The sequence below is a fragment of the Cebus imitator genome, unplaced genomic scaffold (genome assembly GCF_001604975.1).
Source record: "Cebus imitator isolate Cc_AM_T3 unplaced genomic scaffold, Cebus_imitator-1.0 Scaffold429, whole genome shotgun sequence".
Taxonomy (NCBI): domain Eukaryota; kingdom Metazoa; phylum Chordata; class Mammalia; order Primates; family Cebidae; genus Cebus; species Cebus imitator.
Genome location: NW_016107744.1, coordinates 590,870 through 615,175, shown reverse-complemented (window position 1 = coordinate 615,175; position 24,306 = coordinate 590,870). Strand labels below are relative to the sequence as shown.

At 37.6% G+C, this 24,306-nt stretch overlaps 2 protein-coding genes and 1 long non-coding RNA gene across 3 annotated transcripts in view; 2 read left to right on the top strand and 1 right to left on the bottom strand.

Moving 5' to 3' along the window:
• Window positions 1–5,519: 5,519 nt before the first annotated feature.
• Window positions 5,520–17,699, bottom strand: THAP2 (THAP domain containing 2). Its single transcript, XM_017510075.2, has 3 exons — window positions 17,571–17,699; window positions 8,469–8,664; window positions 5,520–6,043 (listed from the first exon to the last, which is right to left on the bottom strand). Exons 1-3 carry the CDS (start codon window positions 17,639–17,641, stop codon window positions 5,624–5,626), a joined length of 687 nt encoding a protein of 228 aa, XP_017365564.1. The 5' UTR covers window positions 17,642–17,699; the 3' UTR covers window positions 5,520–5,623.
• Window positions 17,700–18,295: 596 nt separating this feature from the next.
• The window catches only part of ZFC3H1 (zinc finger C3H1-type containing), a 53,925-nt gene continuing 47,914 nt past the window's right edge, over window positions 18,296–24,306 (top strand). Inside the window, exon 1 of the mRNA XM_017510074.2 lies at window positions 18,296–19,123. Coding sequence (XP_017365563.1) covers window positions 18,526–19,123 — 598 coding nt within the window. The 5' untranslated portion in view covers window positions 18,296–18,525. The remainder of the gene's footprint in view (window positions 19,124–24,306) is intronic.
• Window positions 19,141–23,389, top strand: LOC119468429. Its single transcript, XR_005197107.1, has 2 exons — window positions 19,141–19,255; window positions 21,849–23,389. It is a non-coding gene; the product is annotated as an uncharacterized LOC119468429 (long non-coding RNA).

Here is a 24,306-nt window from a genome sequence, read left to right as displayed (position 1 = left end):
ACCATGTTGACCAGGATGGTCTCGATCTCTTGACCTCATGATCCACCCGCCTCGGCCTCCCAAAGTGCTGGGATTACAGGCGTGAGCCACCGCGCCCGGCCTCACAAAAATTATTCTTATGGCAAAAAGCACTTACTGTGTGCTAGGAAATTATCACATTTTATTTACAACCCTTTTGAATCTTATCCAAAGGGATTGGTTTAGATTTTCTGAAATGTGCTAGTATTTGAGTGGTTTGAGTGCTAAGACACATACACCACAGTCTCTGCCTTGAAGGAGTACAGCAGATGAAAATGGACATGTAGACAATTACATTATAATAAGATGATGACTTTATCCAAGTTATATATAAACAGGACTCAAGGAGAAAAGCACTTATGTCACTTTGGTATGTTTAGGCATGGTGTCACATAAGAGAGGGGAGCATCCAAGGTAAGAACTGAAAGATGACAGTTTGCTCAGTGACTAAGCTAAAGGAAGGGCAATTTGTAAAGGTTTGTTTGGTGGTTAAGAAGAACATGAAAACTGGAAGTCTAAGAAAATGGAGAAGAGTTAAAAATAACACATTTTGGAGTGTTTGCTAAATAAAAAAAACGGAAAATTCATCTGAGAAATAGGTATATACCTCATTAAAACTTTTTAAATATAAAAATAGAGGTGAAGTCTCACTGTGTTGTCCAGGCTGGTCCCAAACTCCTGGCTATAAGTGATCCTACTGCTTCGGCTTCCCAAAGTGTTGGGATTACAGGTGTGAGCCACTGCACCCAAACGATATGTGCCTTCTTGACGATAAACCCAAATATTTTGTTTTTTTAAATGTTTGTAGCACAGATTTTAAAAACTAGGGAGCAATTTGAAGATGGATTTGTGGTATTAGATTGAGCTCATTCTAAAAGGGCCTTAGGGAAAGAGTAAGGGAGAAGTGAGGGCAGGAATAAACAAATGGAATATTATTTTCCAGTAGCCTTGAGGACAGACACCATGTATGGCACATCCTAGTTTGATCAGTTTCTCTTAGTAAGATAGTATTTTTTGAATTACAGTATTTGAACAATATTTTAATCAGAAAAAATAAAGTATCATAATCTTCTTTCCCTTTTGTTAGTAAAATAGAGCCTTGACAATTGTCTGCATTTTTTTATTTTTTTGAGACAGGGTTGCACTCTGTTGCCCAGGCTGGAGTGCAGTGGCACAATCATAGTTCACTACAGTCTTGAACTCCTGGGTTCAAGCAATACTCCTGCCTCAGCCTCCTAAGTAGCTAGAGGACTACAGTCACACGCCTCTGTGCTTGGCTAATTTTTATTTTATTATTTTTGTAGAGATGGTGTCTCGCTATGTTGCCCAAGCTGATCTTGAACTCCTTGCCTTAAGTGATCCTCCCACCTTAGCTCCATAACATGCTGGGATTACAGGCATGAACCCTGTACCTAGCCTGCAAATAAATTTTTGTCTGAGCCTCAAGTTATGGTCAGAATAAACTCTTACCATTTTTACAGCCCTTCATATATCTTGTCTAGATTGCCTAACCAGTATCTAAAACAGTGCATATAAACTATAATGTACATTTAGATATAACTTGAGCAACAAAAATGAAAACAATTCCTCTTCAAGGCTTTACATGATCTTTATTTGGTTTACAGTTTGCTTCAATTTAGGGAGAAGGACTTCACAGAAGTCTTGTAGGGGGTCAATTTAAAAGAACTTTCACAGAAATATTTATGTACATTTTTTAGAAATAACAGGCATGACAGTAATTTCCTTGGGGAAAAATGTTTAATATCACCATACTCAGAATACATTTTTGTGAATATGCAATTTGCAATTGTTTAGTATACACTACAAAATCCTAATTTTAGAAAGTTTCCAACGGTCTAAATATCAGAAGAATCCAATATTTTGGTACAAAGATGAACCATTTCCTATATAGCAAAATTAAATCTACCCGTATTCTAACATTGAGAAATGAGATAAAACACATTAAAAAGCCTACCTAGAAAAGGTCAAGTGACCTCAAAGACGTTACTATTTTCATGTTTTAAGACACATGATTTTCCCTATTTTAGTAACCTGGTTCATATGTTAAATAAAGAGTAATGTGAACAGCAGAGAGAATTTGTTGGCAGGAGACCTATGTTCAATCTAGAACTGTCTAGAACACATTTATTATCTAGACATTCATTATTATCTAGACATTTCTATTCCTTGTGCAAGTTGGCACATAGTAAATGCCAGAATGAATAAATAAATGACATTAACAATGATGTCTTCATGTGTAAATCAGAGATAATACCACCTACCACACAGAATGTTTGTAAGGAAAAAAAGAACAAATAAGTACTGAAGTGCTTTATAAGATTCCGAGTTATTTAAAAAATCTGTGTTAATACGTTTGTTATTTTACACAAAATATCAAACTTCAAATGAACTCCAGTACTGGGTTTTGATATAGTATTTTATTTAGAGCTATGTTTTACTTTTAACAAAGATACCATTAATAACAAATTTGTTCAGTGTTCATTTTAAACAGTAAAAATGTCTTACAGCTCATTCAATAAAAAAACCATACTTCAGGTCAAATGCTAATGTCGTTGTACCTCCTTTGCTAAGTCAATATAAGGAGGAATCTGTTTTGTTTTAAAACAAAAGCATTTGATTATAAAAAGGTCTACAGTTTACAGTTTTTATTGAATTCCAATTCAACAGCATTTATCAAAGGACTGTATTTCTTTTATGGCATTTAACATATTATATAATAAATATTACTTGTTTCTCTCAGGAGACAGAGCAACTTGAGGGCAGAAAATTATGTCATATTCCTTTTTATATCAAGTACCTAGCCTTTGGCTGGTTCTTTGTAGAGGTTGGTGCCCCGTAGACAGAGAACAAATGAACAGAAGATCTGTGTTGTGACTAGCAGAGGAAAAAAACCATTATAATTTCAGTTAGTTTCACGGTCAGAGTGATAAAAAAAAAATCTATCAAACTGAAAACAGGATTTTTAATAGACTTCTTTTAGGTTATTCTCTGTGAATGAAGCTAGTTTTAAGGTAGACAAATGTATGGTAATAAAACAATTTGATGGGAAGAGTTTGGAGCAAGTTATCAGGACAGTAACATGAAAATGACAGATAAAACACAGAATAGTTTACAATTACTGAGTAGTAGTTTATTTAATACTGTCACATAATAATGAATGAAGATGAAGTAACCTTGTCAAAAGGTTGTTGTATTTTACAATATTTTATTTTTATGATTTAAAAAATTTGTCAAAATATCAAGATATTATTGTAGATGGGTACTGGGCTACATAAATAAGTGTTCTGTAGCAGGGGTGAAGGGTGAACCACATGAGAGTGGTTATATTTGGAAAAAATAGTTTTTATTCAGAAGATTGTTTGTCCAACTTATTTTGAGTTATAAAGTAGATATGGTCAGTAAATAATATGCTGGTGAAAAGTTATTTGAAACTATAGTAGAAAAAAATAAATATATAATAACAATTCCAAGGAACTACATCTAATACTTAAGATAAAATAACTAGCAAGATTTATAACATCCACAAAAAGATTTTCATAAATACCTGTTTTAAATACCTCTGGGAATTATAAGAGACTTTTTCCTACTTTTGCATTTCGTTGGGAGGCATTCCTTAGTAAAAAGAGTGCTAATACTGTAAAAGAATTGTTGCTAGGATCCAAGCAAATGCAATTGTTAATGGCTGGCAAAAAAAGTTTTTTTAAAAAATCATAAAGTAGCTCTTACTTTACAGGGAAGATTTACAACAATTTATGACTTGGTATATGCTACCTTCATATGTTAGTATCGCAAGCTTGAATTAAATAAGTTGAGTTAAATAACTTGATTATATATTAGCAAATTTTTACATGATTTCAACAAAGCTGTTTGAAGCAAAGAGTTCCTTTTAAACATTAGTAAAATAAAGCAAACCCTTTAGTTGTTCGAGTGGCAATAATAAGAATAGTTCTGGTACTTTTATTTTGTAAAATAATTAGCATTTGCATACCACTATCACAGACATACATATATTTCCATAGGGAACATTTCCCTTATGCACTATGGTTGCTCTATTTGTTTTTTTTTTGTTGTTGTTGTTGTTGTTTTAGAAACAGGAGTCTTACTCCATCGCCCAGGCTGGAGTACAGTGGTGCAATCACAGCTCACTACAGCCTCAACCTCCTAGGCTCAAGTGATCTTCCCACCTTAGCTTCCCAAATAGCTGGGAAGACAGGCATGCTGGTTGCTCTATTTCACTCACTAATAAAGGAAATAAAAAGCAAGCTGATGTCTAAGATAAAGTGATAACATTTTAGGTTATTAATACAAATTGTGAAGATATAAGTAGTTTCCCGTGATTAAATTTTACTGTGGGTTTATGAAGAGGAAAGAAAAAGCCCACGATATTGATACGCTTGCTATTTTTGAGGTATAGTATGTATTTGGAAAGTAGTTAAAAAGAAAAAAAAAAGTTTAGGAGTTTTGGTTATCAACAAATATGGGAGCACCAATTTTGAATGGAAATGTAAGATTTTTATTATGAGAAAAAGAGTAGTATACATTTATCTATTTGTTTAAGATAAAAGCTAGGTCCTGAACTCTAAATTATTTTACGTTTTCTTAGGTGAATATAATCACCTACTAGATTTTACTAATTTGAAGTACTTGAGGCTTTACCTAGTTTGGATGACTCAATGGTACCTCACATTCAAATATTTTCAAAATATTTTACAACCTATTTTAAAATCGAATATTCTTATGAGAGAGGCCATCATAATCTCACTTTTACTGGTTAAAAAAAATACAGAAAGTTTAAATTTAAAAACTTGCCCTGTACCTTTTCTTTTCTTTGAGATAGAGTCTGACTCCGTCACCAGGCGCCAGGCTGGAGTGCAGTGGCGCGACTCGGCTCACTGCAACCTCCGTCTCCCGGGTTCAAGCAATTCTCCTGCCTCATCCTCCTGAGTAGCTGGGACTACAGGTGCGTGCCACCACACCCAGCTAATTTTTTGTATTTTTAGTAGAGACGGGGTTTCACCATGTTGGCCAGAATAGTCTCGATCTCTTGACCTCGTGATCCTCCTGCCTTGGCCTCCCAAAGTGCTGGGATTACATGCGCGAGCCAGTACCTTTTCTTTTCTATAAATTTTTCAAATCACAGTGCCTATTATAATTTAATTAATACAAACCCCAGCAGTTTTAAGGTCATGTTAAATGTTGGTTAACTCCTATTTCGCATCTTATTTAGAATGCAATATGCCAACTTTGGTACAGGAAAAAATTCTTTTCTAATATAAGTTAAACATATTACTTATCATAAGCTGTTCTTTAACAGTAGTTTAAAAAGACAAAAACAAAAAACGCCTTTCAAACAAACACTTTCCTAGGAAAATTTTTAAGTACATAATTCTAATGTAAGGCACTTCCATTCATTTTCAAATAAAATTTTCATAAAAAGTTTTTTGTTCTTTTGTCAAGTCTTCACAAATTACATAGTGATGTTACTTCAAGTAAAACTTTATTAAATAATGTATTTTGGCATAAGTACCATAATTTACCTCTGAAGAGAATGAAGGATAGCTATCAAGCTCTGTGCAAGCTAAACTTAAATGAAGGTACTCTTGGTCTGTTTTAGATTTATACTTGGCAGTGTTTTATCTTGCTGATCTTGTTCAAGGAGCTTAAAATCTTCCAAAGGAAGACTTCTTAAGGCAGTTGGTAAAATGTGTTCTGATGTACCTTTAGGTAATACATTATTTGCTTCTAAATTCTTTACCAAACACGTGGCTTTGATCCATCTTTGAGTAGCTCTGCGTTCCTTTTGTAGGCAGGTTTTCATTTTTCTTCTTAAGCTCGCTATTTCTTTTTCCAGTTTAATTATCCTCTTTTTTGCCTCCATAGGATTCCTAAAGGCATAACTGTGTTCAAGTAGTACTTGCTGACTACTAATGTTTGATTTTAAATTAGATGGTCCAGCTGGAGAACAACTGTTGTTTTTCTTCAAAAGATTCCTTGACTTGAGTTTCTGAGCCGAATAAAATTAGAGGGTTGAACATAAATTATGAAACATCACAAATAAGCAAATACTGTCCAGTTCTGGATAACAAAGTATTTAAACTGCTTTTTAAAAAGTCAATTTTAAAACTTTAATAGGAAATGGCAGCAGCCATCTCATGTAATCCAAGATTAAGTTTTTTAACTGGTCGAATTGACTGTAGTCACCTATTTCTTTTTGTCCTATATCCAGAGAGATTCAAACACTGATTTGGAAATAGACAATAGACTTCCAAGGTTTCTTCCAAATTATTGACTATGATTCCATAGAGACTTTAAAGATCCTTTGCAATTTACTTACCAAGGTCAATTCAGAATATATGTTGATATTTTATTATTTATGAAATTAATTTGATCCCCTTTTAATTAAACACCATTTTCTCAATTTGATGAATATTTTAGACCCAGGGTCCTACTTATTGAAAACTGAAGGATGTGTAGAAATATATTCTTAAGTATCAAGCTTCTAAATAGATTTACCTATTAATTCTTCATGGTTACATCTTCAAGGATTTAAAATCTGGCTAGGAACATTTGCCCAAATCAGGAGATTTTTTTTTCTCTCTTTCATTCAAATGGTCAAGTCCTGTTAATTCTACCTCCTAAATATTCCTATCATGAATCCTCTCCTCTCTGTCATTCTTTTTTTTTCTTTCTCTGTTACACAATAAGACTGAACACTGTCATTCTTAATGTCACTATGTATATTGGGCTCATATCATATCTGTTCTGACTATATTATTCATTATTGATCTCTCCACTGCATTTTGATCCTCATTAATCCACATTCTGCCATGAGGATAATTTTTCTAGAATATTTGCCATTTCTATTCTGGCCAAATTATTCTTTGCCTATCCATTATCTAAAGGAAAAAAAAAATTTTTACATGGCATACTATACAATTTAGGATCTCACCACATTGTGCAATTTACCATCTTGATTTATACTCCAGCAATACTAAGCCACTGAGAGTTTCCAGATTATATCATATCCTCATAAGTCTGTGTTTTTCATTCATTAAACATTTATCGAAACACATACTATGAATTCCTGGGGACACTACACTGAACAAATAAGACAAATATCCTCATGAAACCTACAGTTAGTCCCTCTGCCTAGGGAATTGACAGGAACTCTTTTTTGATCCTTTTTTTTTTTTTTTTTTTTAAGACAGAGTTTCGCTCTTGTTGACCAGGATGGTCTCGATCTCTTGACCTCGTGATCCACCCGCCTCGGCCTCCCAAAGTGCTGGGATTACAGGCTTGAGCCACCGCGCCCGGCCCTTTTTTGATCTTTATATCTCCAGCACTAAGCTCAGATTCTCGCATAATGAAAAGTTAGTTGTATTTATTAAATAAATAAATGATCAAAATATCAAAAATAAGGTATATTTCAAATTCAGTAAGTATCTGAGTATATACTATGTCCCAGGCACTGTTTGAGGTGCTGAAGATTCACAAGGGAAAAAGACAAAAGTTCCTGCCCTCCTGGAGCTTTTCTAACATCAGTGGTAATTAGCTTACCACAACCTCCTCTCCCATTCAAATAATAACTAATAACATTTAAAAGTTTAACTGTTACAAACAAGAGAAACAGTAGTTTTTCTTCTCTCAGAGGAAAACATGTTTGTCCTCCTTTTCAAAGCTAAACTATTTGTATTCATCTTACCCATTCTGACCTTTGGGGACCCTGTCTTTCCCACCTAGGTTTTCCTCTCTGGTCAGATCTTCCCTGACTAGATAAAACATTGTTTTAATTCATTCATCTTGCACCTTAAATCTTTCCTTTTTTATTTTACTTTTTCTTCATTCCTTCCTTTTAAATATCACTTTCTAACATTTATTTCCTACTCATCCCTCAACCCATTGGTTTTTGTTCTCATTATGCAACTGTAATTGTTCTGTGCAAGGCCAAGATCGCTTTCCTCTATTTTAAACTCCCCGGGCTTCAAAAGCCCACCCTAAATGCCCAAGCTCTCTGAAGTTTTCTGTTATGCCTGCCTCTCTCTGAACTTACATTCTTTGGTGTAACTCTAGCTGTGGTGCTCTTAAAGTAATTTGCACATGCTATTTGTATGTTATTTTTAAATCAGAGCAGAGTGATGCTGGATGTTTCATTGCTCATATGATTTTTCAGTTTTGCCAATGGTCTAATTATTAATAATAATTAGTAATAATGTAAAATTCCAATATAGTAAAACAATTTGGATTGGGGAAAGAATATTGGAGTCAGGAGACCCGAACTCTGATTCCAGCCTGCACCTTTACTGTACAAGAGGAAGGTCTGCAACTTTCTTGAGGCATATCACTATAAATGAATTTCAGTTAATAACTGCATAAACAAAAGGAATGGGTTCTAAAAATGGTTTTTTAAAAAGGAGAGTAACATTACCTACCATAGACTTTATATGGGTACAAAAATCAAAAATGGTTGGAACAGCATCCATTTTAAGTCGTCGAGTTTGTCCTGTTAGGTCAAAACAGGAGGCTTCAAAGTGCTTTGAACAAAGAAAAGTGTGTTTTCCTGGCACAAAATTTTTGCGCCTAACCAGGCGAACCCATTCTTTTCTTCTTTTAGGATCCAAAGGAAACCTTAAAAAAAAAATAGGCAACTCAAATTCCAACTATCATAATTCTGGTTGCTCCTAAAGGATTAAAAGAAATTTAGAAGGTAATGATTAAAAATGTGTCCCATTTACATTAAAAAAATTTAAACTCACAATATCCAGACACTGGAACAGAAACCAATTCATGGTAATGTTTTATAAGTTAAAAAAAAATTAGTCAAAACCTGACTTGAGTGGTTTTATTTTTCAGGGTTTTTAAAAAGACACATTTCTTCCCAATTAGCCCTTAACCTGGGCAGTAAAATAAAGCATGACTAAACTGATTTAGATCAAGTTTAAGTAGAACCATTATAAGCAGGAATAATTTCACCATACTTTAATCTGCTGCTGATATATGTAGTCAAGAAAAATCAGATTATCTAAAGATTAAATTTTGTCAAGGAAAACCTAGGCAGAATCTGGTACTTCTTCCTCTATGTCACATCACTGTGACACTTACCACATTGTTTTGTAATTTTTCCATTTTAGTTTGCAGTAACATAAAGATTACAAATTTCTTGAGGACAGGGATCATTATCATCACATCCTGTCATGTATTTATCTTTGACACTTAGCACAATGCTTTGCAAACAGTAGGAATTCAACAAAATTTGCTGAATTAATACAAATACAGAATATTTAATAATATACTGTATTTTATGTAAACAGCAAATATTTTTAAAAAGTCAACTCTTCAATTAGTAGTGCAGCAGAAAGACTACCTACAAAAAGGCAAAATACTTTGTAGCAAAGTTTTTCCTTTCATATTTCAAATATAAAACATAGTTGACCCTTTAACAACATGGGATTTGAACTACATAAGTCCAATTATATGTATATTTTTTCAATAAATATACTGGAATTTGAAACAATTGGAAAAAACTTGCAGACAAACCATGTAGCCTGGAAGTATCAAAAAAATTAAGAAAAAGGTATGTTATGAATACATAAAACATATGTAGATACTAGTCTATTTTATCATTTACTACCACAAAATATACACAAATTTTAAAAAGTTAAAATTATAAAACATTTATACAGAAACCATACATGGCATCCTTCAGTCCAGAAGAATGTAAACAAATGTAAAGATGCAGTAATAATTGCATAAAACTAACTGTAGCATATACTGTACTACTGTAACAATTTCATAGCCATCTTTTGTTGCTATTGTGCTGAGCTCGGTAAGTGCTGTGAGTACCCACTTAAAGTGCCGTGTGATGCTAATTATCTCTGAGCAATTTGTCTCTCCAGTAAATTGTGTATCAAGGCAGAATGTGATCTCTAGTAGTTCTTGCATATTTTTCATTGTATTTAGTGTAATACCATAAGCTTCAAATAATAGCATGATATATATATACACACACACACACACACACACACACACACACACACACATATATATAAAGAGAGAGAGAGATATTTAGGTCTGCAGTTGTGATTGCTTGCCAATTTAAAATAAATAAATCTAGCGCCATTGTAAAAAAAAAAATTCATCAAGCTATTGCTACAGCTGTGCCAGCAGGTGCAAAAACCTTGCACTTTTTGTGAAATATCTATTCCATAGGGGAAATGCAGCTTTTATGTGAGTGCACAATTGCCGTAAGAAAGGCATACCTATATTCCAGGACTACAGGTAGATTTTTTTTTTTTCTTTTTAGAAAGAAAAGTTTACAACGAAATCATATTAGAGTTTATATAGAACTGTAATATGATTAAAGAAAAAGTGAGGTTGTTATATGATTAAACACAAGGAAGGTGAATGATCTAAAGCTGCAGAATTTAATGTCATCAGAGGATGTCTGATGATTTTAAAAAGAGGTTTGGCTTAAAAAATGCCAAGATAACAGAGAAACAGCTTCTGCTGAGCAAGAGGCTGTGGATGAGTTCCCGTATACCATTAAGATCATTCAGGAGAAAGGATATCTGTCTGAACAGGTTTTTGATGCAGGCAAAAGTGCCCTTTTTTGAAAAAAGTGCCACAAAGGATATATATTAGTAAGAAAGAAAAGCAAACATCAGGATTTAGGCAAGAAGGGATAGGCTGAACTCTCGTTTGTACAAATGCAGTTGGGTTTATATCAGTTCTGCTTTCATCTATAAACTTGCTAAACCCTGAGGCATGAAAGGGAAAAATAAACACCAGCAGCCAATCTTTTTGTTGTAAAATAAGAAGGCCTGGACAATAAGAACTCTTTTTTCTGGATTGGTTCCATTGAATTTAGGAAGTATGTTGTTAGTAAGGTACTGCCTTTTAAAGTTCTTTCCATTTTGGACAATGCCCCTGGACACCCAGATTCATGAGTCCAACACAGAAAGTGTCAAAGTGGTCTACCTGTCCTCAAATTCAATGTCTTTAATTCAACTTCTAGATCAGAGGTTCACAAGTTTTAAGGATCATTACATATGGTACTCTATGGAAAGGACTGCCAACGCTATGGAAGAAAACCCTAACAGAGATAGAGAACATCATGGAAGTATAAAAGGATTGTACCATTGAAAACTGTTACAGAAAAAGTGGTGAAAGACAACAAGCCCCAAACAATAAATACCTGCAAAAGAAAGTATGTGGGTATGTTGCGCATAACCTCACAGTCTTTGTAACAGGGCTGATAAGGGAAATCATGAAAGAGATTGTAGATATGGCAAAAAAGGTGGGCAATGACAGGTTTCAAGATATGGATCTTAAAGTACTTCAAGAGCTGATTTAAGAAACCACACCAGAGGAATTAACAGAAGACTGCTTGATGGAGGTGAGTGCTTCTGAACCACTGCCAGATGATGAGGAAGAAGATGTATAAGAAGCAGTGCCAGAAAATTGACATTAGAAAATCTGGCAGAAGGGTTCTGATTATTCAAGACTGCTTTTGACTTCTTTTATAACACGGACCCTTCTATAATAGGATCACTGAAATAAAAGCAAACAGGGAAGGATTGGTACAATATAGAACCATTTTTAGAGAAATGAAAAAGAGTAAGGCAGAAATTATGATGTATTTCCATAAAGTTAGACCAAGTGTGCCTTCCTTTCCTGCCTCCCTATCCAACTCTTTCACCTTTGCCATGTCTGAGGCATCAAACCAACCCTCCTCTTCTCCCTCCTCCTCAGCCTAATCAATGTGAAGATGACAAGGATGAAGACCTTTATAGTGATCTACTTCCACTTAATGAATAGTAAATATATTTCCTCTTCCTTAGGATTTTCTTTTCTTTTCTCTGAGACAAGAGTTTCACTCTTGTTGCCCAGGCTGGAGTGCAATGGCGCGATCTCGACTCACTATAACCTCTGCCTCCCAGGTTCAAGCAATTCTCCTGTTTTGGCCTCCTGAGTAGCTGGGATTACTGGCATGTGCCACCACACCCAGCTAATTTTGTATTTTTAGTTAGAGATAGGGTTTCACTATGTTGGCCAGGCTGGTCTCGAACTCTCGACCTCAGGTGATCCACCCGCCTTGGCCTCCCAAAGTGTTGGGATTACAGGTGTGATCAGCTCTTGAATTTCTTTAAGATCCATGCCCAGAAGGATTTTCTTAATAACATTTTCTTTTCTCTGGCTTACTTTATTGTAAGAATACTGTATAGAACACAACATACAAAATATGTGTTGATTGATTGTTTATGTTATTGGTAAGGCTATTAGTAGTTCAATTTTTTTTTTTTTTTTTTTTTTCACCATGTTGGCCAGGATGTTCTCGAGCTCTTGACCTTGTGATCCGCCGGCCTCGGCTTCCCAAAGTGCTGGGATTACAGGCGTGAGCCACCGTGCCCGGTCTAGGAGTTCAATTTTTGGGGAACCAAAAGTCATACTCCGATTTTTGACTGTGTGGTGAGGGAGCTTCTGAGCCCCGAAACCCTGCATTGTTCAAGGGTCAACTGTATACTAATATGCATCCAGGGTGTACCTCTTAAGGAAGAGACAAATATAAGGGGCTATCTCTAAAAATTCTACCAGTGACTTGGAAATATAAGAATTAACATTCATATGCAGTAAGTTTGTATAAAACTCTTTAGTTTGACTACATTATCCTTTAAATATTATGAAATGACTAGTGTTCAAAAAGCCCACAAAATCCAAGTTAGAAGATTATGTGGTTCAGAAGCCCCCAAATGCAGCCTCCGTATGTAACGCCTTTGGGTATATCGCATCTACTAGGTTTGCTCACATTACCAGAAATGAGGAGCACAAAGAAATGTTCAGATTTAGTCAACACTCTCCCATCTTCTGTCCCCATCACCCTCAACCCTATACGTACACCGATCTGAAGATACTAACATCTGTATGTCACTCTACAATTCACATATAGGTTTTTTCCTAAAGAGAATTTCTTTTTTTTTTTGAGACGGAGTTTCACTCTTGTTGCCCAGGCTGGAGTGCAGTGGCACAATCTCTGCTCACTGCAACCTCTGCCTCCCGGGTTCAAGCGATTTTCCTGCCTCAGGCTTCTGAGTAGCTAGGATTGCAGATGCCTACCACCACACCTAATTTTTTTTTTTTTTTTGTATTTTTAGTAGAGACAGGTTTCACCATGTTGGCCAGGCTGGTCTCAAACTCTTGACCTCTGGTGATTCACCTGACTTGGCCTCCCAAAGTGCTAGGATTACAGGCATGAGCCACTATGCCTGGCTGGAAGTAGAGATTTTCTGATAACTTATTTACTCTGCCTAGCCTCACCTCAGTAATAGAACCAGTCTCATAATAATCACTGGATGTTTTGTAAAATCACTCAGTAGTTTAAACAGCGCTATTTTGTGTGCATCTTCAATAATTAGTTGAATGCCTCTTACATTCCAGGCACTGTCCTAGGCACTGAAGACATAGTAGTAAACAAAACAGACATAGTACCTTTCTTCCATTAGTGTATATGGTAATGGGGAATGTAGGGAATTAAATAGCTGGACGCAATAGAACAGAGAGGCCACTGTCTCTAGACTCAAACCAGGGCACTAATCTTGGCTCCCGTGCATAATATCTGGGTGACTTTAGGCAAGTTAACCTTTTCAGGTCTCCTTTTTATCATCTATAAAGTGGGGATAAGAATAGCACCTAGTGTGGTCATACAGATTAAACGAAAAAATGTGAGTAAATGCTTAGCCCAGTGCACAGTACATGCTAAATACTAAATAAATGCTATTTATTATTATAATAAAAGTAACTACAAGTGTCCATGAGTCTTATAAAAGGGTAAGTACAGGGTTGTATGAAACCATAAAACAGGGAAGAGCCAGTCTAGTCAGAAGGCCTTAAAAATTATAGGGATCAGCTAGGGAAGTTAGGGTGCGACAGTAAACAGTGCTAAGAATATCTCGGGGACAGAGAATAGTGTTATATCATGAAACAATACTGGAGGGCCTTCTAAATCAAAGAGTAATTTTGAACCTTATCCAAAATGGCAATGATAAGTCATTAAAAGGCTAATTGTGAGAGCTGATTGTTAACAGAAAATTTGTGTGCCAGTTGTTAAACACAGCTATTATTAAAAATTAAATTATATAAATTTACAGTTAAATACATTAAAAGGAAAGGTAATAAATAACCAAAACTCCCAAATTTCCTAGTGATTTAACTGTCACCTTTACTCTTAAGGTTATGCCTGTTGTATCTGTATGGTGGAAATACTACAGAATAGTATGAGACTGCACATCTCTTCCCAACTCCATGATCACTGATGTCATATTGATAGCTTGAAACTAGACTTGGGAGTAATATTTATATCATAGAAAGCAGGGACACACTACAAATCAGGGCTTTTCCCCCTCCCTAGATAACTATTTATTAAATATTTAGCAACATACTACTAATTATAGAAGAGTGGCTAGCAGTACATGGATGGAAGCAGTGAGCCAGTTAAGAGCCTATTGCAATAATCTAATTAAGAGGTAATGGTGAGAAGTCAAGGGAGGAAGACTTTCAAATTTCCAGATTGATGGTGTCTTCATTCACTGAGAAACAGAGTACAGGAAGTGGGGGTATGTTTGGGGAAGGGCAGTTTGTCAATATAGATAATGAATCTGGGTAACTGGAAGGAGACCAGAGAAATACTGGGTAGACACTTGGCCTATAAGTCTGGATCTCATTAGAAGGAGATGGATTGGAGACATTGATTTGGGCGGCATCAACAAGTAGATGCTGAGACCACAGGAACAACTGAAATTATTTTGATATGAATGTGAAGACCTGGGCTAAGGTGTAGAGAGAAGAGCAGCAGAGGTGATTGAAGACAGCCCAAAAAAGTAAGAAGATAATCATAAAATTAAAATAATTCAAAATTAGAGAGTATTTCAAGGAGAAAATGATCATACAGCATGAAAAATGAATGTAGAGACATAGAGGTCATGTTAGCGAGAGCAATTTCAGATTACTGGGGAAACTTTAGAGTGGGCTAAGAGGTAAGAAACATACAGTAAGTTTAAGCAAAATAACTTGCACATGGAGATATAGAAGTCTACTAACGGCTGGGTGCAAGGGCTCACGCCTGTAATTCCAGCACTTTGGGAGGCGGAGGCAGACGGGTCACAAGGTCAGGAGTTCGAGACCAGGCTGCCCAATAGGGTGAAACCCCATCTCTACTAAAGAATACAAAAATTAGCTGGGCGTGGTGGCACACCCCTGTAATCCCAGGTACTCGGGAGGCTGAGGCAGGAGAATAGCTGGAACCTAGGAGGTGGAAGTTGCAGTGAGACGAGATCTCACCACTGCACTCCAGCCTGGGCAACAAAGTGAGGCTCGTCTCAAAAAAACAACAAAAAAAAGAAGTCTACTAATATCTTAGTAGGAAAGGAGTGAATTAATTAAGCCTGGTTTGTATTTACAAAATAGGAATGTAATTTTATTATAATGAATACTAATTTAAGATCTAAATTTCTGAGGTTACACATGAAAATGTTAAGTTCATAGCAGGCAAATTTTATGCACGTTATTGTACCACCATTCATCCCTTTTTTATTTATTTATTTATTTGAGACAGGGTCTCACTGCATTGCCCAGGCTGGAGTACAGTGGCATGATCATGGTTCACTGCAGCCTCGATTTCCCTAGTTTGGGTAGTCTTCCCACCTCAGCCTCCTGAGTAGCTGGGATTAGTCATGCACCACGACACCCAGCTAATTTTGTGTATTTTTTTTTGTAGAGACAGGTTTCACCATGTTGCCTAGGCTGGTCTCAAACTCTTGAGCTCAAGTGATCAGCCTGCCCTGGCCTCCCGAAGTGCGGGGATTACAGGTGTGAGCCATCACGATGGGCTAAACATTGTTATTGGTGCCTGGACTCCCCTCTCATCTATCCAATGAAATTGCTAAATTCATTAGTTTCTCCTCTAGCATTTCTCAAACTTGTCTCCTCAACTCCATTTCTACTCTAATACCACCCTACTCTGAAAAATTGGGTAGACTTTCCTTGTTTTATTTACTACAGCTTCCTAGTTTTTCTCTGTCAGCTCTCACCTTACCTAATCCAATGCTGATTGTGCTAGCAACTGAGTACAGGGTTTAGTTTAGTTGACACTGTAGAAAGACTTCCCTGTGAAAGAAAAAATAGGTAAATTAATATTCTGTAATAAGTTCCTTTCTCATCAAGTTCATCCCTGATGATGCTTGACCAGCACTTTCAGTAATCCCACGATTCTCCACACTGCAGCCAGAAGACTTTTTAATATGCAAATCTAATCATGCCATTCTTCTTAAACTCTCCAGGACTTCTCAAGTACTCTTAGGATAAAACAGAAAATACTTAAGCAGCATACAGGACCAAATCTGTCATCATCTCATTTGAAATGTCATATCCTTTGAGAAGTGCTCTTTGACTTTCCAAGACTAAGTTAGGTCTCTTAATGTTTCTTTTGTGGCACTTAATTATAATTATTTATGTCTTTATCTACGATTAAATGTTAAACTCCAGGAGGGTTAGAACTTTCCGGATCCTTTGCACAATGTCAGGCAATTAGAAACTCCGTACATATTTGATGGATGAATGAATAAAGCACTACATATGCGTGAATTGGTTTAAAAACAGAAAGATCACAAGGATTTTTTTTTTAAGTGGCAGCTTTTAATAAAAGTACAGTTCGTAATAGTGAGGTAGGGAAAAAGGACAACGATATAATTTCTACATACCAACATATACGTTGTTGGGTATATAAAATATATAAAGTCAGAACTAGTGTCACTTAACTTTTTAATGTGTCTTTTCTTCAGGCACATGGCGGGCACTTACAGAGAGGGTAAACAATTTGCCTAGTACCTGTTATTTCCCAGGCATAGTTCAAAATGCTTTTAAGAATTCTGGCTTGACAGAACTAAGGAATTTTGATTTTTCTTCCAGCAAACAAAAGAAAACCTAGGTTCTTTTTATTACTGTTCTAGTAAGAACAAAAAGGTTATCTTTTTCACTTTAATTAACATCGCTTAATTCCATGGCTATCAAAGATGACTCAATTCCTCCGCAGAATTACTTAGATTCGATTAATTAGGTTAGAAATATAAATGCCTCCCATGTCAATTCATCTAGTGAGAATTTCCTAATTTTAACGGGAACACAGCAGGCTTTTAAGGAGATTGCTGATTGAATGGGAAGATCTCTGTCTCCCTTACGGCGTCATTCTCGTCAAGACCCGGTCTAACCTGGGGGTAAAAGTGAAAAATTACGATATCCTCTTGTTACTTTTTTACTAAGCGGTAATCACCACACAGTACTTGGATTTCTTTTAGAAAATTAGTAAAGCTTCCCCGAAAGCAGGGTAAAATTGGACAGATTTGAGAAACACAAAGGACATATGATGCTTTCCTGTTACCAGCTGGGAAAGTTATTAGAATTAGAATCCTCCTGTTCCTTCTACACAAACGATACCAAGAATAGGAACTCCCGTCTCCGTCACCGCCACTCCCTGCCCAGGTTACCTGTGGAAGCTGATGTTAATGTGCTTGTTGTAGGTAGTGGCACAGCCCGCCGCGGCGCAATTGGTCGGCATTTCCCTTTCCCACTCATTCAGCGCCCTTAGGTCTCTACTGAGGCGCTGGCTGCTAAGTTTCCTTCTGGCAGAGGCTGGACAATCGAGGCAGGCGTGCCTTAATCGTGAGAGCCGAGTGGGAAGAAGGGGTGTGTATGTGGGGGCGGAGGCGAGGGAGGGTCAGCCTTCCGTTTCTCTTTATTAATATGGCGGACTAAAGGCCACAGAACTGGCCCTCCTGGAGCTCTAGTCGCCTTCGTTTGACTTCACCAACATGGCGGACACAACCTGTTCTTTTTCCCCGCCCCCAAGAGGGAGCAGGTGTACTGCGTTTCTTTGGCAGCGGTCCTCAAAACAATTAAAGGAAGAGGTGTTTTCCCCTCCGATTATTATAAATAACGATAAAGAGTTTTACAATAAAACTCTCTCAAGGCTGCGACTAAGAGCAGCTCCGCTTACTTCTGCATGCACCCAGCTGTACCAGGCCAGATCCTGAGGTGGGTGTGACCCGTAGACCGGAAAAGTAAAGCCGAAGAAGGACGAGAGACTACAAATCCCAGTGAATATCGCGTGGTTCTTATTATCGCGCGAATTGGGAGCCTTTGTTTCCTGCGTGTCGCAGGAAGTGACGTTTTGTGCACAGCCGCTACCTGAGCCCATTTCTCGCGAGGCGGAAGAACCCCGATCGCTGAGGAGCAAGGGGGCGCTAGGAAAGGGAAGTGGGTTGCGACGGTCCGGTGAGAGAGAGCTGGGGTGCCGGGAAGTTGGGGAGCCGAGGCCGCTAGGTGTCCGAGTAGGGTAAGACCGCACCGACCCGGTCCGTTAGGAAAGACGGGAAACGAGGCAATTGCCGGGCGGATCCCCGGACGGAGGGCTAAGGTTGTGTGGAAGGCGTTGCTCCCCGGATGGCGACCGTAGATACTCCGGCCCCGGCCTCCAGTGGCCTCTCGCCGAAGGAAGAAGGGGAGCTTGAAGATGGGGAAATCAGTGACGACGATAACAACAGCCAGATACGGAGCCGGAGCAGCAGCAGCAGCAGTGGCGGCGGGCTGTTACCGTATCCGCGGCGAAGGCCTCCTCACTCGGCCCGGGGCGGTGGATCTGGCGGAGGCGGTGGCTCTTCCTCGTCATCGTCCTCTTCTCAGCAGCAGCTGAGGAATTTCTCACGCTCGCGGCACGCGTCTGAGCGGGGCCACCTCAGGGGACCCAGCAGCTACCGACCCAAAGAACCATTCCGGTCTCATCCGCCCTCTGTGCGGATGCCTTCGAGCTCACTGTCCGAAAGCAGTCCCCGGCCGTCTTTCTGGGAGCGGAGCCACCTCGCCTTGGACCGTTTCCGCTTTCGAGGCAGGCCTTACCGGGGTGGGAGTCGCTGGAGTCGGGGGCGAGGAGTGGGTGAGCGAGGAGGCAAGCCGGGGTGTAGACCTCCTCTGGGAGGAGGAGCAGGATCCGGATTCAGTAGCAGTCAGAGCTGGCGAGAGCCCTCTCCACCTCGGAAGAGCTGTATCCTTAACGTGGCGGTCGGCGCTGGGTGTGTCACTAAAGTTGCCTTTCGCGTCATCACTAGGTCTGTGAGACGAGCGTAACTTTGAACCATCAGAACCGCTTATTTCTCCCTGAGTCAGTATACTGAAAGTAAGTTGTTCTTTCGTAGTTCCCCATGTGTCACACGATAGCGTTGTTCCTAAGATTGCTTCATTGGGTATACTGCTTTTTAACATTAACTTTGCTGTGGATTGGGTTAAGCTAATGAAATCTAAGACAGTAAAGTCCGATTTGTAATAATACCTTAGAAGCTCAAGTTTCATTAGCATTTGTAATTTTGCTGTTACAGAAACTTTCTATTTTATGTGAAGTTGACTTAGGTTATTAGATGGAGAAAAAAATATTCGTAACAGTTTGAGGAATACTGTTGCTTTATCATATTGCAGTTTGACACTGAAAATTGTAAAGTTACGTTCTGCACTCTTTTTGTGATTCTAATACCTTAGAAGCCGAAGTTTCATTAGCATTTGTATTTTTGCTGGTACAGAAACTTTGTATTTTATGTGAAGCTGACTTAGGTTATTAGATGGAGAAAAAATAAACAGTTTGAGGAATACTGTTGCTTTATCATGTTGCAGTTTGACACTGAAAATTGTAAAGTTTCTTTCCACACAGTCCTGCACTATTTTTGTGATTCTTTTTTTATCTTGATTTATTCCAGTTGCTGCCTTTTAAAGTCGGGGGGGGGGGGTGGGAACTGGTGTCTTTACCAAGTCTGTTAATTCAGAACTTTTTGATTCATTTGATCTTTTTGGAACGCTTTACCTCCTTAACGTGTCTATTCTGTGTTCACTTTTGCACATTGTATAACTTTTCTTGCTGACTAAATGAGGGTTAGAGAGAGAAAGATCAACTTATCAGCGTTTTTATTTTAATATGTTAGAGTGGAGGAATGTGTATGGGAGGGTGGAGATTATGGACAAGTTGAGAAAGGAGATAGTAAAGTACCAGATTTTTGCTACTTCTAACCTTATTCTCAGTTTTTTTTTTAAACATTACTGAGTTTACTCAGGATTTATAGAGAGGAATCAATCATCCGAAGGTTTCCTGCTTTGTAATGGGCTTGTAGAATACTATCTTGACTTATTCTGTGATCATTGCAAAAATTGTTTAAAGACTTCATTACTGGTTGTAATTCTCGTAGTGTAATGGTTTTTAATTTCGTCATTATATATGAAACAAGTAGTGACACTTATTTGGGAGAAAGTCAGAATTACTTTTATAGACCACTTAGGACTAGAATAGGTCTTTCTCAAATATCATGATATAAAGGGGGCAGGGAATGTACATTTGGGTAAGAGACAGCAGCTCCTGATGCTAGTCTTCTGAAAAACTTACTTCTGCAACCAAAAGTTGGGTTAGGAGCGTTTCAGGATTGTTTCAGAGAAAACCATGTAGTGGCCGGGCATGGTGTCTTATGCCTGTAATCCCAACACTTTGAGAGGCCAAGGTGGCGGATCACTTGAGGTCAGGAGTGCAAGACCAACCTGGCCAACATGGTGAAACCCCATCTCTACTAAAAATACAAAAATTAGCCAGGCGTGGTGTTGGGCTTCTGTGTTTCCAGCTACCCAGGAGGCTGAGGCAGAAGAATTGCTTGAGCTCAGGAGGCATAGTCGCAGTGAGCAGAGATTGCACCACTGCACTCCAGCCTGGGCGGTAAAGGGAGACTCCGGTTTCAAAAAAAAAAAAGAGAGAAAATCATAGATATTTAACTTTTTAAAAGGCAAAGGCAGCAGATGTGGCTGGGTGCAGTGGCTCACGCCTGTAATCCCAGTACTTTGGGAGGCTAAGGCGGCTGGATCACGAGGTCAGGAGTTCAAGATCCACCTGGCCAATATGGTGAAAACCTGTCTGTACTAAAAATACAGAAATTAGCCAGGCATGGTGGCGTGCCTGTAGCTAATCAGGAGGCTGAGGCAGGAGAATCACTTGAATCTGGGGGTGGGGGGAGGTTTGCAGTGAGCAGAGATTGCCCCACTGCACTCCAGCCTGGGCAACAGAGCAAGGCTGTGTCTCAAAACACACACACACGCATGCGCGCGCAGGTTAGAAAACCTCTGCCCAGGATGTTTCTTAATCCATGGATTTGTGGTCTTTATTGAATCCAAAAGCAGAAAGGCTATTGAAGCATATATATGTATATGGTTTTTAAATTTTTTTAATTAAAAAATTTAAATTTGTTAAATTTTTTTTGGAGAGATGAGGTCATGCTATGTTGCCCAGGCTGGTCTCGAACTTGTAGCCTTAAGAGATCCTCTTCCATGGAGTCCAAAAGTGCTGGGATTTATAGGCAGGAGCCATTGATCTATATGTGTTTTTTAAAGGTACAAAGATGAAACTTGTAGTTTTATTAGGGAAACAAGTGAAAATAAGTAGTTGCAGTTTAGTATAAAAAGTTGAAATTGAGGTATGTATATAATTAGTCCTATGGGAGCTCAAAGCTTTTTCTTAAAATCCTTATTCTATATTAGAAAAGGAGTAGGTGAGGGGGCTTGCCTGTTTTTTCTTTTGTCCTCTTTCTGTGTGTTTTGGACCTCTACCATAGTCCTTTATTAATTGGTAAGCTTGTATGTTTTGATTAGTAAACTGGATATATTCTGGTATCCAGTCTGAATATATCCAGTCTGCTTGTGTGACTTTGATTTCATAAATGAGCTACCTTGCTGTTTTTCTTTTCCAGATGCTGCACTTAAGAGGATGCTTGTTTTGATCCTCTGCTCATTGTTTTTATGAAGTATCACTAATTCATCCTAGAGGTGGTGTTCTTTTTAAGAATTTGAGAAGGTTGGATGACCTGGTCCATTAAAAAAAAGAAAAAAAAAAAAGAATTTGAGAAGGAAATTGTAGTTCCCAGTTACTTTTGTGTAATGTGAGCAAACAAAATATTTGTTACAAAACTTTATTCAAATCTATTTAATATCAACATTGTAATAAGTTTTAATTCATATTTCCAGTGTGTGATTATAATAACACCCTTTTTTATTTTGCAAATACTGTATAAAGAAAAGATGCAGGTTACTTTGTGGCATATTTCTATAATTTAGAAGTGAAGTAGTTTGAGTATAGGGTTTATTTCTATTTTTGCCATAACCCCTTTCACTGTAGTAACTAAGATATGCTAGCTGCAACTTTAAAGAAATAGAATAAACCAGATTCTATTGCAGTTCTTATTTTCATTCTTAGTTTTTCTTAATGATAGACACTTTGTCAGTACATCTTAGTATGTTTACCTTGAATGACTACTCTTTTAAACTTTCACATTCAATGAGAACTAACATAATTAGGCCAGTGTCTCTTATCAGTAAAAAGTCATTCCATTTTCAGCTGCAGCTGAAAAGGTTGAATACCACTTCTTTTTGTTTAAACCAAGGTTCAGTTAGAAATTGCATCTTGACAAGCTTAAGTGTTGGTTTGATCTTAGCTATTCTGTATAAATAAGGATGGATTTTCTTTAGCCTTAAAGGAGATTAGTCAGTTATGGTTGTAACTCGATTGCTTTCCCTTATTTTTCTGTTTAGCATATTTGTTAGTATATTGAATATCATTTCCCTTTGCAGATATTTCCAAGGTCTTTAGTCTTTTTTTTTTTTTTTAATTGTAGTTGTGCCTTTAAATGGCTCCAGTGAAAAGTAAGATGTAAATGCAGATAATTACAAAATTTATGTACAAAGAGTACATAAGAGGGGAAGAGGAAGTGTGAAACTCAGGCTTCACAGAGGTGACATTTGAATTGGGGTTAAGTTGAAGAACAGACAAACTTAGACACAAAGCTATGGAAAAATTGTGATGAGCAGCGGAGAAAGTAAGTTTGGAAAGGAAAGCACAGGTCATTTATTTATATTTATTCTTAGGATTTTGGGCTTTTATTTAAGTGAAATTTAACAAGGGGTGTGATCTTATGTTTGTGTTCTAGAAAGATTACTCTGGCAGCAGACATATGAAAGATTTCTTGTAGGAGATAGAGAGATATCTTAATGACCAGGATAAACTCTCCTGTGTTAGGTCAAACTGTGGAGGTGCATTAGAATGCTCAAAATGAAAAGAGACAGGGGCTAAGTAGTGCTCCCTGAAGAGCACCATTATTTTACAGGTTGGAGAGAAAGGACTAAGTGGAGACTTAAAGGACAAAAAGTAGAGAAACAAATGGAGAGGGGGAGTTACAGAAGCCAAGAGAGAAGTGGTTTATAGTGTCAGATGCTCAGAGGGATCAAGTAAAAAAAATAAGATTTGAAAACATTGATGGGGAAACTTAGCCACAGCAGTTTCTGTGGATTAATGGGACAGAAACCAGATTCCATTTGGTAAGAAGGGTGCAGAGAAACTAGTTTTCTTTCAAGAAACTTGGCTTTGAAGAGATCAGAGAACCAAAGATATACTAGAGTAGTTGTGCTGTAGAACTGTTAAGATTTTCAAATGTACTTCTTATTTTTGTTTCTCAAATGATGCTAATTAATATTTTTAGAATTGGTCATTTTAAAATCTTTTCTGCTGCTTGTCCTGTGAGGAGTTAAAACAGAATAACCATATTTGGGATACTGTAATGTTAAATCCTAACCAACTGAAAATGATCTATAGGCTGAGTACAGTGACTCATGCCTGTAATCCCAACACTTTGGGAGGATGAGGCAGGTGGATCACCTGAGGTCAGGAGTTCAAGACCAACCTGGCCAACATGGTGAATACCCATCTCTACCAGAAATACAAAAATTAGCCCGGTGTAGTGGCATGAACCTGTAATCCCAGCTACTCAGGAGGCTGAGGCAGAAGAATTGCTTGAACCTGGGAGACGGAGGTTGCATTGAGCTGAGATCGTGCCACTGCACTCCAGCGTGGCTGACAGAGCAAGACTCTGTCTCAAAACAAACAAAAAACCAAAAAATCTATAAATGATATGTTAAAACTATAGGAGGTACTTGTCTGCAAATGTACTTCTCTGGCAAATGTCTAGTCTGGAAAAATGAGGTGTAACAATTCTCATGTATGAATGGTGTACAATAATAATTGTAGTTTGAAACTTTGTAGCTGTTTTTAAGGAAGAAGTTACTTTCCGTGTATCACTATGTTAGAGAAGAAAACAAAAACAGTAGGTTCAGATTATTTTCTTTCTTTTTTTTTTTTTCCGGTTGATTATTTTCATA

Coding starts and splice junctions, on each gene's coding strand:
- THAP2 (XM_017510075.2), bottom strand. CDS start 17,641: ATGCCGACCAATTGCGCCGCGGCGGGCTGTGCCACTACCTACAACAAG. Junction 8,665..17,570: donor ATTAACATCAGCTTCCACAG/GTAACCTGGGCA, acceptor TTTTTTTTTAAG/GTTTCCTTTGGATCCTAAAA. Junction 6,044..8,468: donor GTACCCATATAAAGTCTATG/GTAGGTAATGTT, acceptor TATTCGGCTCAG/AAACTCAAGTCAAGGAATCT.